Below are 15,904 nucleotides of genomic sequence, written 5' to 3' on the forward strand. Positions count from 1 at the left end.
CAGGCATTTAGGGAGGTTATGTCTTCTCCTAATGATGTTAACATGGAGAAAAAGATTTGGGTGTCATCAGCACACTGATAACACCCTGCAACAAATCTCCTGATGATCTCTCCCAGCGGTTTCATGTAGATGTTAAACATCAGAGACAATACGGAGCCCTGAGGGACACCATAGCGAAGTCAAGTTTTTGAAGAACAGTCTCTGAGGGACAGCATCTGGAATCTGCCCAAGAGGTAGGAGTAGAATCACTGCAGAACAGTGCCTCCCACTCCCAATCCCCTCAGGCGCTCCAGAAGGATACTATGTTCAATAGTATAAAAAGCTGCCAAGAGATCCAAAAGGACCAACAGAGTTGCACTCCCTCTGTCAATCTCCACCCCATAGCCCACCTGGAAGTAGGGCTGTGCAAACAGATTTGACGTTGGACCATTCAGGGTCAAACTGAACCACCCCCTCTTCGGTCCAACCCCAGACTGAACCCTCCCCTGCCCATTCGGCGGGGGGGGGGGCCTCCCAAGTTTTATTTATTTATTTTTAAAAAGTAACTTACCCCCTCTGGGGGTGTTCTCCGAGCTGTGTGTGTGTGTCTACGGAGGTTCTCCCTCCCCCGCCAGCCTCCCTTCTGTCCAAAACTGGCCCATTTGGTCGTTCATCAGCCCATTTGGGCGTTTCTCCCCAGCACGGCGGCCATTTTTGAGGCCGCCATTCCTGCGCAATGGATCTCTGTGTGGCCTAGGTCCTGCCAGCCAAACTGGTGAAAACTTGGAGGTATGAGGTAGAACAGACTATACATCAATCACTTGCTTCCAGCACCAGATCCCACTGTGCCATATATACATGAGTCTAGTTAATTCACGTTGTCTGCTTCTCTGGAGGAGTGGTGGTTCACACTGATCAAGCACTTATGAGGGTTTGCCTGAAGCATGTATCATGAAGGCTTTCCATCAAGTCTAATGGCAGGTGCCTAGCTGCCCGACACTTTCAGTCTAATTTGGGCGACTTTTGAGATTTTACAGTCTGTAGAATGTTTGAAGGATGGTTCCATTCTCTCCCATCCATACCCGATTCAAATTCCCTCTTTTCACTGCAGTTGATTGGTAGAGTTCTGTTTCATTTTAGTTCAGTCTTTTTCTACTTTTGAGGTTCTGCTGTTCAAAGTGGCTGCCTTGGTGGAATCCCATTCTTTGGGGTTCTGCAGATAAGTGAGTTCCTGGTATCTTCCAGGTTTAACTCTTCGGGTCAGATCTTGGAATGGCATGATATTGAGCTGCTTGGAGATAGGGTTGTTCTTTGCATTAGGAGTTCAAAAACTGACCAAAGGTGTAGCATGTTCTAAGTACACTTCTTCTGTAGAATATATGATATGGGCCTTTGCTTCAACATGCCAATGCATTGCCCCTTACAAAATTTCAGTTTTGGGTAGCTTTTAACAACCATTTTGCACTAAGAAGATCTTCAAGCTTGTAATTTTAGAACTCATTCCTTTTAGAATAGGGGCAGCATCCACTGCTGTGGCTGCTGGTATGTCCACATATTGCATCTGACACTTCTTGATCTTTGGAGCTGTGTGCAGGATTTCCACCCAGTTGTTAGCTTCATTCATGTTCTCCAGGTGGGAAATGACATCTCCCTTTTATTACAGAGGTGTGGTTTTTTGGGCCAGTTACCAGGCACAAGTCACCAGGCATGGCACCCAATTGCACCAGGCATGGCACCCAATTGAGTTGCAGTGCCACCACAGAAGTAGAGTGGCTCAGTCGACGAGGAATGGTTTGGAGCTGCCTTTTGTCCTTATCGGACAAGTATGATAGAGCCCATTGGCCCCTTCACATTTCAATGTTGCACTTTCGTGGCAATGATCTGGGTCAGCTGAAAAGCAAGGCATTGATTTTGCAAGCTATGTCTGATATTAGAATTTTGTAGGCCTATTGCCCAGGAGTTTTGTTGTTATGGCCTAACCTTATCACTCAGCAAACTCGGAGGGGAGAAGGGAATCCCATATGTATAGATAGATAGATAGATTAAGTGCCATCAAGTCGGTGTCGACTCTTAGCGACCACATAGATAGGTTCTCTCCAGGATGATATGTCCAACTTGGCCTTTAAGGTCTCTCAGTGGTGCATTAATTGCTGTCATAATCGAGTCCATCCACCTTGCTGATGGTCATCTTCTTTTTCTCTTTCCTTCAACTTTCCCAGCTTTATGGACTTCTCAAGGGAGCTGGATCTTTGCTTAATGTGTCAGAAGTATGATAGTTTGAGCCTGGTCATTTGTGCCTCAAGTGAAAATTCTTGATTGATTGATTTGTTCTATGATCCATTTGTTTGTTTTCCTGGCTGTCCATGGTATCCTCAAAAGTCTTCTCCAGAACCAAAGTTCAAAAGTGTCAATGCTTTTTCCATCTTGCTTCTTCAAAGTGCAGCTTTTGCATCCATACAGTGTCATGGGAAAAACCATTGTCCAAACAATTCTAATCTTTGTAGGTGTAGACATGTCACGGCATCTAAATATCCTTTTCAAGGCTTTCATTGCTACCCTATCAAGTGCTAGACTGTGGCATATTTCTTGATTGCTGGATCCTTTACTGTTGACAGTCAATTCTAAAAGGCAGAAGCTATACACCACTTCAATGTCTTCATTGTCAATTCTGAGGCTGGTTGCTGTACCCATTGTCATTAGTTTAGATGTATAGATAGGGCATGTAAAATGGTGAATCATGAGGTAGGTAAGACACTTCTTGTCTTGTTGTCTTGGGGGGCAGAGTTATTATGTACCCTGACATTCATCATCATTGTTCTCAGTTGTACTGGGTGGATGGAGTGTACCCTTTAAACACAGGCAACTATTTGATGCTGGGAGATATGCAGCAGGGTATACGTGAGGCCATTCATTGGTTGGGGAAAGGGAGCTAAAATGAGATTTGCCCCCTTTTATGGCAGGTGAGTGCAAGTTGTTGGTAGTAGTGCTGTTTATTTGGTGTTCAGCTGGAACTACCTTACCTTATGGTGAAGGGGGATTTGATGGAACAGCACCTCAGGCCCAGATCATTGTGGCTAGGGTTGCTGGGAATGGAGAACTCTTTGGGGAGTTCCTCGACTCACCCATTAAGATTTTGGGGATCAGCGGGGGGTGATGCGGGCAACCCTCCCTAAACACTGAGCATTGTGTGGTAAAGAGGAAGCCAGAGGTCAGAAGACTGCTGGCAACCACCAAGCCTGGTTTATTTGCCCAGCAGTGGGAAAACAACTATCTTTAGAAGGCCGGATCCCATGGGGGGAGGAATTGTCCACACTCAGATTAGGGAAGTTAAAATGTTTCCCCATTGCATATTATGTAGGAATGTTAATAAAGTGTGGCTGTAGTTTACTCCATGATACATGCCTTGTCTTTCATTGGAGTTTGGGTGCAAGCATTCGTCCCCTCGTATCGGTCATTTGAGAAACAAAATTTTGGTCATTTTACTGTTACTGTACATTTCTTATACCAACTCTCTAGAATCTGTTATTCAGGAACAAGTCATAGATGTTTATTATTGATGAGCTGTGTTTTTAAAGTCTAGTTTAAATGTCTCAACTGTTTTCTAGCTTTTCAGTGAGTTTTCTTATTTTCATTGTTACCTATGTGCAATGAATATTTTACATATATTGTTGCTACTCCTTTGCTTTCCTGAGCTGTCTTAAAATTGTCCAGCAGTCTCACCACATTTGATTATTGTGAAATAGTCTGCCGCACCCAGAGACTTCTTATGTTGTTTTAAGGTTTGAAGTGCTGCCCTGCCCTCTTGCATTGCTCTTCAATAATTAAAGTTCCTGCTGAATACTTACCATTTGTTCCTTACTAAAGTATGTAAGTATGTTCCATTCCTTCTTAAGTTTCTTTCTGCTGATTGTATTTCAAAACTCCTGTGTCTAATTTTCATGGATTTTCCTCATTGAAATTGCATTTGCTGAAGCATCTAAAAAAATCTAAAGATTTTTGGTGGCTTAGATTTCCAGCCTTGAAACACTAAAAGCACCCCTTGCAACGCCCATTTCAAACTGACTTTTGGGTGGGCTGTGGGGTGGAGACTGCCTTGGTTGACCTGATGGATGATTTCCACTTGGGAATTGCCAGAGGGAGTGCGACTCTGTTGATCTTTTTGAATCTCTTGGCAGCTTTTGATATTATCGACCATAGTTTCCTTCTGGAGCGTCTGACGGGGCTTGAGGGTGGAAGACACCGCTCTGCAGTGGTTCCACTCCTACCTCTTGGGCAGATTCCAGATGGTGTCCCTTGGAGACTGTTGCTCTTCAAAATTTGAACTTTGGTTTGATGTCCCTCAAGGCTCCATATTATCTCTGATGTCGTTTAAAATCTACATGAAACCACTGGAAGAGATCATCAGGAGATTTGGTGCACGGTGTTATCAGTATGCTGATGACACCTAAATCAGTTTCTCTTTGTCAACTTCATTGGGAGAAGGCATAACCTCCCTAAATGCCTGCCTGGAGGTGATGATGGCCTGGATGGGGGATAACAAACTGAGAATGAATCCAGATAAGATGGAGATATTTATTGTGCAGTGTCAGAACTCAGGAGATGATTTTGAACTGCAGGTTCTGGATGGGGTCACACCTTTCCAGAAAGAACAGATATGCAGTCTGGGGGTGCCTCTGGATCCGAACCTCTCCCTGGTGTCCCAGGTTGAGGAGGTGGCCAGAGGTGCTTCAGCTGATAAGCCAGCTGTGTCTGTTTCTCAAGTTAAACGACCTCTGAACGGTGGTACATATAGTGGTAATCTCTAGACTTGACTACTGCAATGCGCTGTATGTGGAGCTGTCTTTGTATGCAGACTGGAAACTGCAGTTGGTGCAGAATGGGGCAGCCAAATTGGTCTCTGGGTCATCTTGGAGATACTATATTACTCTGTGTTGAAAGAGCTACACTGGCTGCTGATAAGTTTTCGGGCAAAATACAAGGTGCTGGTTATAACCCATAAAGCCCTAAACAGCTTAGTCTCCAGGTATTTAGGAGAATGTCTTCTTTGCCATGAACCCCAATGTCCCTTGAGATCATCTGGAGAGGTTTGTTTACAGTTTCCACCAGCTCATCTGGGGGCTGCTCAGAGACGAAAATTTGGGGCGGTATACAAATTCCATAAAATGAATAAATAAATAAATATTCAGGGACGGGACTTCTCCGTTGCTGCCCCGAGGCTTTGGAATATGCTCTCTGTTGAAATTAGAGCCTCCCCATCTCTTTTTAAAAAGCAGTTAAGACACATCTGTTCACCCAGGCTTTTTATTAGATTTATAGTTTATAATAGTTTTAACATTGTGTTAAATTGTAAATTGTTTTAATGTGTTAATTTAATTTGCGGTTGTAAAATATGTTAAATAAATAAATAAATAAATAAATACTGCAATCTAACAGTGGATATGATTACACAATCTGAAACTGAAAGTGAACTAAACTGAAATTACACTTCCTGAAAAATCTCTTTTTGGGATTCTACTTACAACTACAAATATTTCTTGTCAATCAGTGATATTGGCCTGTTTGATACTGGACCGTTTTTTGATCTACACATTAATTCTCTTGTTGAGACTTGCCTTTTTAAAATGAATTATGGGCCAGTTCAGACCATACTTCCCCAGCCCCAAGCCCTAAACCCATGCGATCAAGAGAATGTGCTGAGATTGCACACATTCTCGTGTATTTCCTGGACATTCTCAGCATGTTTCTTTATCAGGGTGCTGGGGAGGGGGACCATGTACCAAGGGGAAATCAGGACAACCAGGAACCATGTTAAGAATTGTGAGAAAATTCATGTATGAACCAGCCATTGCAAAGATTCAGCCAGTTCCTTTTTCTGAAGCACTCAGGTTAAGTATGAGTCAGAGGTCTGTGTGCAGCAGGGAATTGTCTTTAAAAGTTTAGTGTACAGAGCTTAGTAATTCCATTTGAATTTTACAGGAGTCAGGAACTAATTTCGAAATGAGGCTTTAGAGAGAGTTCTTAGGTCTGTTGCATTGCTTAGAATCACACAGAAGCAAGTGGAATATTCATGTTTCATGCCTAATTGGCAGTGGAGATATCAGCAAGGAGACAAATGCCTTTTGGGTGCATCATAAACCTAACTTGGCTGTTTATGGCAACAGAGTATAACTGCTTTTACACATGGGAAAAGAGGGTGTACAGATGTGGACATTTTACATTAGAAGCACCGGTATGTTTCCTCTGGGGTTGATGGCACAATTCTCATCTGACAAGTCCCTACACACCCTTCAGGTACCAGAAATATGAATTAGCAAGATATTGCCAGGTTGAATTTTGACCAACCTAGCTTCACTTTTAATTAATGGGAGGCAAATCCAGGAATTTCACCTCTCAACATTTTTTAACCCCGTGCATTGCCACAACACCATTCACTCGCTCTTTATCCTATTAACATCACCTTACATTCATTCTATTATTTTCTCTGGTGTGAACCAAGACCAAAAGTAGATTCAGCTTTCTCTGCAACTGAGATGTCCATAAAGATCATGTCTCTTCCCCATGTACACCCCAAATATGAGATTCACCTTCTTTTGATCTGAACTCAGAGCACAAATATCCAGCTTCTTCAGACACTCTCTTCTCAAATGTTTTCTTCCCCATTCCAAAACTTTTCAAGGTGGAGATACAAAACCTTCTCTGCTGCTTCCAGCCGTCACTGTACATTGCTGCGACTATTCCTGAAGTGTAGAAGAAAGGAATAGGTTAGATCAGGGATTCTCAACGTTGGGTCCTCAGATGTTATTGGACTTCTACTCCCATAATCCCTAGCCCCAGTGGCCTTTGGTTGGGGATTGTGGGAGTTGAAGTCCAAAAACATCTGGGAACCCAACGTTGAGAATCCCTGGGTTAGATCACTTCTTATGCTATTCATTGCTTCCATGAACTATTCAAAAGTTAATTTAAGGTAGTTTCTTTGTTTTAGTCCTCCTTTATTCAGCTGATGTTTTGTGAAGGAAAGACATGTTAAGGGTGATCACATGAGCATACTTGCTGGGGCTTGGGAGGGTTGGGGGGAAGGCAGGATCATACCTACCTTCCCCCACATGACTGCTTGTTGCTGCTGTGCTGTTCATAGGGGAAACGAAGCCCAGCTGCCAGGAATTCCACAATGCACTGTGTGAGGAGCAAGGGGCATTGTGGAAATTCCTAGGCCAGGTTGCTCCTTCCCCTGGCCTCTATGATTGCAATGGCTGCAAGCAGCCCAAACGGGGCTGCCAGCAGACTGGTTACCCACATGACCAGGTGGTGAGGTAGGAGGGTGCACACATGCCCTCCTACCTCACTTTTAGCCCAGGTAGAAAACCCAGGCTTCCTAGTGGAGGAGTGCTGGGATCGGGAGCAATCCTGGTGGTTCTCACAAGCATCCTTACCCAGGCTAGCACTGCCTTACCTGGGTAGGGCTGGTCATTAGAATGGCTTCATTATTTATATCAGAGCACTTCTGTGCTGGGTTACATTATACATAGGCTAACATAAGTAACAGGCCCACAAATATTTACCCAGCCAATAACGCACAGGTTTCTTTATTAGTTTTGTGGCCTAACATAACTAAAGGTTGATGTTTTCCAGCCTAATTACCTGAATGTCACAGAAAACTGGGTGAGTGTCTGTTTACAAGCTTGAGTGCCATCCTCATCCACATGTATGCTTGCCTTCTTGCTGCCTCAGTTTCCCTCTTTTCTTGTCTATCTTTTGTTCCTGCTTATGTTCTTTGCATGGGGAATCCAAGCCCCCTCTCATTTATATTACAAATACACACATGCTTGGCCAAACAACATGATCAACAACATGATTAATCTGGTTCTTAGGCTCAGTAACATGCTGGCTCACATTCTGCCCTGCTAACGCTGATAAGAATGTGAGCATCCCCAGGCCCCCGCTCCCACTGGGAGTTGTTTTGTGATGAAGCAGAAGACGAGCTGTTCACTATGGATCCAATGGGGTTTTGGGGGAAAGGTTAAACATTTGTTAAAAATCGCCCACTTGCCCATTTTTTGTGAGGGTTGTGTGGTAGGTAGCACCCATCATGACCTACCATACAACACATATTGATGTCCCTTAGAGCTACCCATGGGTAACAATGGGGTGTTTTGAGTTTGCTCCTTATGGCCGGGAAAAGCTGCACTCACAGAGTGCACTGCACACAAGTTTGGCATTGCAATTTGCAATGCATTTTGCAACCCTGCCTTGAAAAAGAAAAACACTGCAGATTAGCAGCACACAGTAAAAGGGAATCTGTCCCGCCCAGCACAGAATACACATTTCAAACACAGTCCAAAAATGGCCAAAAAAGAATCACTGACCCATAATCCACTGCCCGCCACAGTACCTGCGCTGCAGTAATATCATTGGCACAAGTTGCTCTCTTTCACACAATTATGATGGCTTACGTTATTTCCTAGCGTTGCAACAGCTGCCACAACAGCACCCTTACTTAGCAGCAGGCATAGCCATAAGCTCAACTACCTTATGGCCAGTACACCTGCCATATGCTACATCTTGCAATGCAGATTGCAGAGAAGACCAGAGCAGTGAATGAAGCACAAGTTAGTCTCAAGGCCAGAAATGGAGCTCATCATTGCTGTGGAAGAAACGTTGCCTTCATGCTGTGTTTTGGTAATCCAAGAAATTGCTTTATTAGAACAAAAGCATTTCAGCTGAAAGGGTCAGAGGGCTCATACAGGTCCCAAAACCTGGTGAGACCCAAAGACCAGCAATAAAGTACAACACACTGTCTTATCCACTAAAATGAAGAAGTTACGTGTTTGACTTTGTCTGTTTAAGCATTCCAAACAGTTTGCTGGACATTACAGATGTACAACCAACAAGGATGTTACAACAACAGGTCAATTTTACCTTGCATGATCGGGATGCTCCGGATAAATTTTTTGTAAAGCACAGCTGCTGTTATTATTTGCCCAGCATTGTATAACTCCAGGGATTTTTTCCAAAATCTATGTTCAGGCTAAAACCTCAAGCTAGTGGTTTCCTGTTGCTGCACCGAGCCTAACTGCCATCTTGTCATCTGTTTGCAAAGCGTTTCTGCTTAGGGCAGCTTTGGCATAGGAGTGTAAAAGTAAAATGGCTTCAGAATGGTCAAGCAAGGCAAAACAGCTCCCACATTGGTAAGCGGGGTAAGCCAGCCATCCTGTTATTTGAAGTATGAATTCTTTAAAAACAGTGGAAGTGATTGGGGTCTAAACTAAACTGGTTAGACGTAAATTGCCAGGCAACGTTGATACCTATCCCTTTTCTGATACCTATCCCTTTTCTGATACCTATCCCTTTTCCAGCTGCCGTTTCATGAAGAAAGGGCACATAGATGTAAATAAAGGAACATTTTTATTTTGGGCAGCTATATCCATTAATAAATATCCATGGGTTGTTTGTGCAGTATATAATCTCTTTGCAGCCAGTGGGATTATAGGAAAGGACAAATAGGTCCTAAAATAAGTTGCCCTAAGACGAATGCTTCTTTGTGCTGTCGTGGCCATATGCTTTTTCTAGAAGATATATAGTCCATTCCATCAGCAATGAGCAACACTTGCCTGCAGAATTTCTTGCACGGCCTATCAGACACAGCAGAGGTGCTGGTGCTCGGTCACTGAACTCCTCTGCTTTCTGGCCCAGCGTCTCCTTAATCACCTTGTATCCATTCAGCACGACAAAGTTGCTCCATCCAACCTGGACGCAGAAGACCATCCCAAATCTTTCTGCCATCTATAATAAAAAACAGGGGGAAGAGAAATAAAAGAAAACTGGACAAGTCAAATAATAAATTGAAAGAAACGTCTTTCATATCCTTCAAGAATACTCATGGCAAGGTACAGCAATGGCTGGAGGCATCAGGGCTTGAACACAAGCCTTCCTCTTCACTAAGTCTTCTCTTTCAAGTGGCTTACCTCCCTGATTCTAGTTCTAAGAAAACATGTGGGGGGTAATTAAAAATTTAATCTAAAGTGCTTTTAACTTAATTAGGAAATGTTATAGGACGATGTATATATAAAACTAACAGGAGTGTGTGTGTGTATGTTTTAAAGATAGTCTGGGGAGAAACAGTATTTTGAAGAAGAACATAACGCTGGACATTTTGGAGACCTTGTGGATTTTTCAGAAGATGGTAACTAACATACTATGCAATACAATGTGCATGTTGTAAGGTTGCGAGCCCACAATTGCTCAACTGTACTCTTGTGCAGTTTTTTAATGTTTTAAATAAATACATACATAAATAATTAAATAAATTTTACACGAGAGTGATACTATTGGAAATACTCTTGTGTAAATGCAGTTTGCACAATTTTTGCCATTATGAACTGCATGCTCACATCCTCACAATGTGCACATTGTGTTGTGCACTATGTGGGCCATTGGTACTCCCCACTAACTTTCAGCTTCAGTGCTAGTCATATTATGGTCAATGACAGGGCCCACAAACAACAGCTGTCATGCTAAGCAATACAACCAACCCTGCAAAAAGTCTACAAAAGTTAATGGCTACGCTTATACATATTTTTACTAGCCTGTGGCCTGAACATATCTTTGATGGTTATTTGTGACTTGAAACAAAGAAGCACTAATTTCTAGAATGCTTCCTTGCCTGTTCACCTGAATGCATGAGGAACCCCAGGGCACTTCCTCAATGGCACCCTTCGCTCACCAGGACTTGACTCAAATGAATGGGCTACATGGGAGGGTTAAACTCCACCCCCTCCAGACAATCACTGATCCACTGTATGGCACATGGCTTGCGTGGCCACATGATCCATGCTACTCTGAGCAACGTGGATCTCTGGAGGCCAGGAAAATGCAGCCTGGCCTCCAAATATCCCTTAATGCACCAGTAAAAACTTGGGCTACCCAGGGAGGCAATGCTGGGATTGACCCTGATCATGGTGCTTCACATGAGCAACCCTAACAAGGTAGGGCTGCCCATGCCTGGGTTGGGCTGCTTGTGTCAACAGCCACTCTATGATTGTCAAAATTGTTCCATTCGCTACTTACACGTTGGACAGTGTGTTGTGGATTCTTCCTATCCAGCAGCAGCAAATTCCCAATGAAAGGTAGAGGGGCAGGGCCTGGAGGACAGCGACTACATCTCTTCCTGCGCTTCACATAATCAAGCAGCAGAGCAAGCAGTAGGAGAGAAATGGCCTGTGTGGTGAAGTTATTCCAGGAAGATGAGACCTGGGCCCACAACCAGGAGATGGTAACTGGGATCATGGCCATTGTCTCTTACTCACTCGCTTTGTTCCCAACTAATTCTTCTCTTCCAGAACGAAGGTATTCCACTTTGAAATGCACCTTCAGAATTGCATTTGTTTTCTAGTCCTCTGCATCAAATCACAATAAGAATTATAATCCAGAATCAGTAATATAGGTACATCAATAGGTGTGTCTTCCCATTGCAGTTGAGGAATGATTGTGAATGATTTTCACTTAAGTCTTTATGAAAACTCAGAAATGTCCTGTGTAGATAATCTGTGATATATTGTACTGATATGGAAAGCATGGTTCCTGCTACTCAGCCTTTCTCCATCAGAACAGGAAGCTGCAAGGACTGCGTTTGGGTGTCAACTTCTGGCCAAAAGGCAACTGAAGTTGTTTCTAGGCAATTTGAAGGTGGTGCTATTAGGGAAGCTCACAAAGGAGGTTAATAATCTTTTGATAGAAGGGCTAGCAGTATACCCACCAAAGAGGAGAAGATCCTGAAGGCATCCCTGGATCCTGAGTTTAGTAGCTGTGGTTACCAGGGATGCCTTTTATCAGTTGCATTTGTTGCATAGATTGCACCCCTTTTTGGAGATGGGAGATCTTACCATACTGATTAATGGTTTTGGAATTTCCTCTTTTCTAGTTTTTAGGATGTGATAATTTTTTTGTGATTTTAAGTTTTTTCCGTTAGCTGCCTTGATGCTATTGCAGAAGGTGAGGCATAAACAGAAAAATAAATAAATAAAAATTAATGCCCTGAATGTGAGAACCAGTTCACTAATGACTGATCCATACACAGTTCAAGAAGAATTGTTGGCCATACTTCACTTTGATCTGTTTTGTACTTCTAATTTCCCTTGAAGACATCTACATTAACAGAACTATTCTGAAAGATCTCTCACATTTATCTCAGGTCTTTGTGGCACTTCTCGAAAGGGTTCGCAAGCAGAAGCACCGTGGTGATTGGGTAGTGGGGATTCCATATGCAGCTAGGGAGGAGGAGCCTTTGAGAGCAGAAGTACCACGGTGATTGGGCAGTGCGGATTCCATATGCAGATAGGGAGGAGGAACCTGTGGCACCATGGTGATTTGGCAGTGGGGATTCCATATGCAGAGAGGGAGGAGGAGCCTGTGATGGTTAAAGTCAGTTGGAATGCAACTGTTACTGGTCGGAAGATGTTCTTGATGATAGAGAAGAGGAATCTATTTATGTATAACGATAGTGGGCAGGGGTCTCTGAAGAGAGGGGTCGTGAGGGAGGAAAGAGCCCCTTCAGGAGAAGGAGGCTTCTGTTGTGTGGATTAGATGAGGAAACAAGATGAACAAGATCTGTTAACTCAGGAAGGGGGAGAGGAGAGAGAGAGAGAGAGAGAGAGACAGAGAAAGAAAGTAAGTAAGAGAAGGGAGGGGGAAGGAGGGGAAGAAAGACAGGGGAAGAGTGAGTGGAGGAGAGAGAAAGAGAAAAAAAGAAGGAAAGAAAGGAAGGAAGGAAGGAAGGAAGGAAGGAAGGAAGGAAGGAAGGAAGGAAGGAGAGAGGACGGGCCTGAGCCTGTCAGTGGGCTGAGGGAAATGTGCAATCTTGGTGGTGGCGGTGTCAGCAAGGAAGGGCCCAGTCAACTACTGCTGCTGTTTGGGGCTACTGAGGCCATTGGCAGAGGAAGGCAGGCAGGCAAGGGGTGGACCTGTCAGTGGCTTGAGGGGAATGAGCGGCCATGGCAGTGGCGGCAGCAAGGAAGGGCCTGGTCAACATCTGCTACTGCTGTTCCTGTGGGGAGGAGCAGAAGCAGGGCTCAGGTTGTTACAGACCAGGCCTGATCTATATACTAAATATGCTCATTAGCTAGTATACAAAACAGGTCTGGACCAAGTTCTTTTATATTAGTGACCACGTTTGATCTGGATGCAAAGAAGAAAGGAAATCAAAACCAGTCCTCAAGATTCAATGGGCTTTATAGAGTATAACAACATAACCTAGCAAGCAGAAAGCAGAACACTTTTAGCAACAGTATTTAAACAGAACATCCTACCCAGTATCAATATTCACCCGAGTGCCTAACTACCATATGTGTATGCATTTAAATCTTCCTAAAGTCTAATACACTTCAGATACAGGCAGAAGAGAAGGGGGGGAGGAAGGCTGCGGGCTGGCATGGTTTTGGGGTGATTAGTGGAGGAAAGGGGGGGGGAGGAGAAGGGAGCAGTAAAAAGGGAAGGGATGAGGGAATTCCAGGCAGCATATTTACCCCGGATCAGAGGCTTGAAAGCGGAGGATCACTTCAGTTGAAGGAGTGAGGCGCTTGGCTGAGACAGGAGTTGTTGCAGTTGCTCAGATCAGGCAGCTTGGGCAGCAAAACTCAGGCATTGCTGTAGTTTCTGTTCATGGACAGAATTCCTGCTTGGCCCCGCGGCTTTGGCAGCAAACTCTGGGATCCTGTGAGCAGCTTTGCTGTAGGCAAAGATTGCTGAACTCTCTGTCTAAAAAGCCTCATTCTTTATAGCGTATTTTCTCTTTGATCTATAGAAATCTCATCTTTTCCTGGGTTCCCCAGAAGGGGTGACAAAGCTGTTACTTTCAGGACAATGTCTTTTAATTACTCAGGATATTGGCCAGTTCAGAGAATTCTGAATCTCATCTTCTGCAATCTGTGCACCCAGCAAGGGGGGTGGGGGAAGCAAGTGTTAGTGGAAAGACTAAATCTACAGGTGTTCTCCCAGGATGGAATTTCTATAGACAGCAACTGAGTAATCCCCCTTGGGGCATGGCAGAGCCAATCATTGACAATGATTAGCATAGATTTCTTGCCAGGATGGGGGAGTTCAGCCCCTGGCCTCTTCCACAGACATTATCTGATAGTGAGTTATATTTTAGCATATTGATTAGCTCAGGCCCAGCCCTTTGTGTTTTGTTAAGTATCCAGTTTCACAATGCAATGCTGGAATGTCTCACCCAGAGGCAAAGCAGACAGTTCACCCAATTTACAAAACAATGCAGGATTCCTCCTGCTCCAGAGAGCAGTTTGACCTGGGTGCCAGTTCACCTCGAGATCAGGTATCATTTCTTAATAAACTGAAATCAGACACAGGCCTATATTTCTGAGTTGGTACCTCTGGTTATAAACCGTTCATAACAAGGTGAGGGTGGGGAGGTCTCTGGGGACAGGGGGCTGCAGCTTGCGCCAATTGGGGGCTGCAATATTGTGCTAATAGAGGGCTGCAATAGGGGGCTGCAACTTGGCCAATAGGTGCCACAACGCTGCAGCCGCGACCAAGAAGGGTGAGGGGGTGGAGTAAAGGGATGGAGGAGTGACCAAGAGAAGTGAGGGGGATGGAAGCAACAGGATTGAGGAGGAGGAGCAGGAGTGAGGGTGGAGAGATTTCTGAGGTGAGGGGGCTGTGGCAGAGGGTGAGAGGAGCAATCAAGTACTAGCATGCAGATTCTCTGTGTGGGTTAAGCTTGTACAAAATATTGATTTATGCAAAGCAACTCCATTGTGTCCCAGCTGACAGTCAGATGCTCACTCACAATGCATGGTTTAATAGGGTTGTTTCCTGAATCTCATATAGCATTTTTAGTAGCATTAGTCCATTAAGCAGCTCACCATTGTTGTGATTTTTTCATCCTATGTCAAGTAATTTGTTTAAAAACCCTGATTAAAGATTCACATTTTCCTAGTAGAGAAAAAACACTCTCCCATTGGCTGAGGTGATGATGACATCAGCACTGCTTAACCACCTTGCAGCCTTCTGATACGTGTGGGATGACTGACTGAGTTGTGTGCATTTATTTTGCACTGATTAGTGAAAATGGCTGGGAAAATATTTGTAAAAAAAACCTCGCAGATTCCTGCATGGCTGCATGTTTCTTCGCTGGCAATGAAGTTTACATTTGGAGTGGAGGTGAGAGAAGTGGAGACCACAAAGTTAGCAGAGCTGGTACTATAACTTTTAAAAAAAACCTCCCCTCCCCCAAATACTGCCCTCTTATGTGGCACACCAATGTAGAGGGAATCCCCCCCTTCCCTTTGCAATAACAAAAACAACAAAAAGGCAGTGACTATATGAAGTAACGTGGGGGTTAAGGGTGCCTGTTTCCTGCTCTTTTTTTAACAGCTGAGAATAATTTCTGTCAGGGCTGGTAAAATATCTTCACAGAGGCGTAACTAGGGAAAATAGCAACTAGGGCAAGCACTGAAATTGCGCCCCTGTCCAAACAGGGATGATGGGACTTGTAGTCAACAACATCTGGAAATCCCTGTTAAAAGGAACACTGTGCCATCTAGACATGGTTGTTGAGCAAAACCTTTAATAGAAATGGCTCATGTTTTCAGACTTAGAACAGTCAGGAGTTATGTGAGGATTACAGTGTCATTTTCTGTCTCATCTCATGCTTTTTAAAAAAAACATTACTTTGTCCTAGAGCAGGCATCCACAAACTGCGGCCCTCCAGATGTTGCTGAACTACAACTCCCAGCATCCCTAGACACAATTTTTTGTGGCTGGGTATGCTGGAAGTTGTAGTTCAGCAACATCTGGAGGGCCGCAGTTTGGGGATGCCTGTCCTAGAGGATCACCTGCCCAAATTCCTGACAGCCTTTGTCTTGTGATGACTGTTGGCTCATGATGGGATATATGTGCATTCACCACACTAGTG

General features: G+C 44.0%; 1 protein-coding gene across 6 annotated transcripts in view; it reads right to left on the reverse strand.

Moving 5' to 3' along the window:
* Positions 1–15,904, reverse strand: part of LOC128326384 (cytochrome P450 2D17-like) — a 41,875-nt gene that overhangs the window by 18,293 nt on the left and 7,678 nt on the right. For 4 of the 6 annotated variants that reach the window (XM_053253109.1, XM_053253106.1, XM_053253105.1 and 1 more), the window contains exons 2-4: positions 11,044–11,372; positions 9,588–9,759; positions 6,564–6,716 (exon numbers count right to left, since the gene is read on the reverse strand). In XM_053253109.1, coding sequence (XP_053109084.1) covers positions 6,564–6,716; positions 9,588–9,759; positions 11,044–11,268 — 550 coding nt within the window. In that variant the 5' untranslated portion in view covers positions 11,269–11,372. Of the gene's footprint in view, positions 1–6,563; positions 6,717–9,587; positions 9,760–11,043; positions 11,373–13,496; positions 13,620–15,904 lie in introns of those variants that run through there. The other 2 variants (XM_053253108.1, XM_053253110.1) reach the window with 2 other exon arrangements.

This window comes from Hemicordylus capensis, chromosome 5 (genome assembly GCF_027244095.1).
Source record: "Hemicordylus capensis ecotype Gifberg chromosome 5, rHemCap1.1.pri, whole genome shotgun sequence".
NCBI lineage: Eukaryota > Metazoa > Chordata > Lepidosauria > Squamata > Cordylidae > Hemicordylus > Hemicordylus capensis.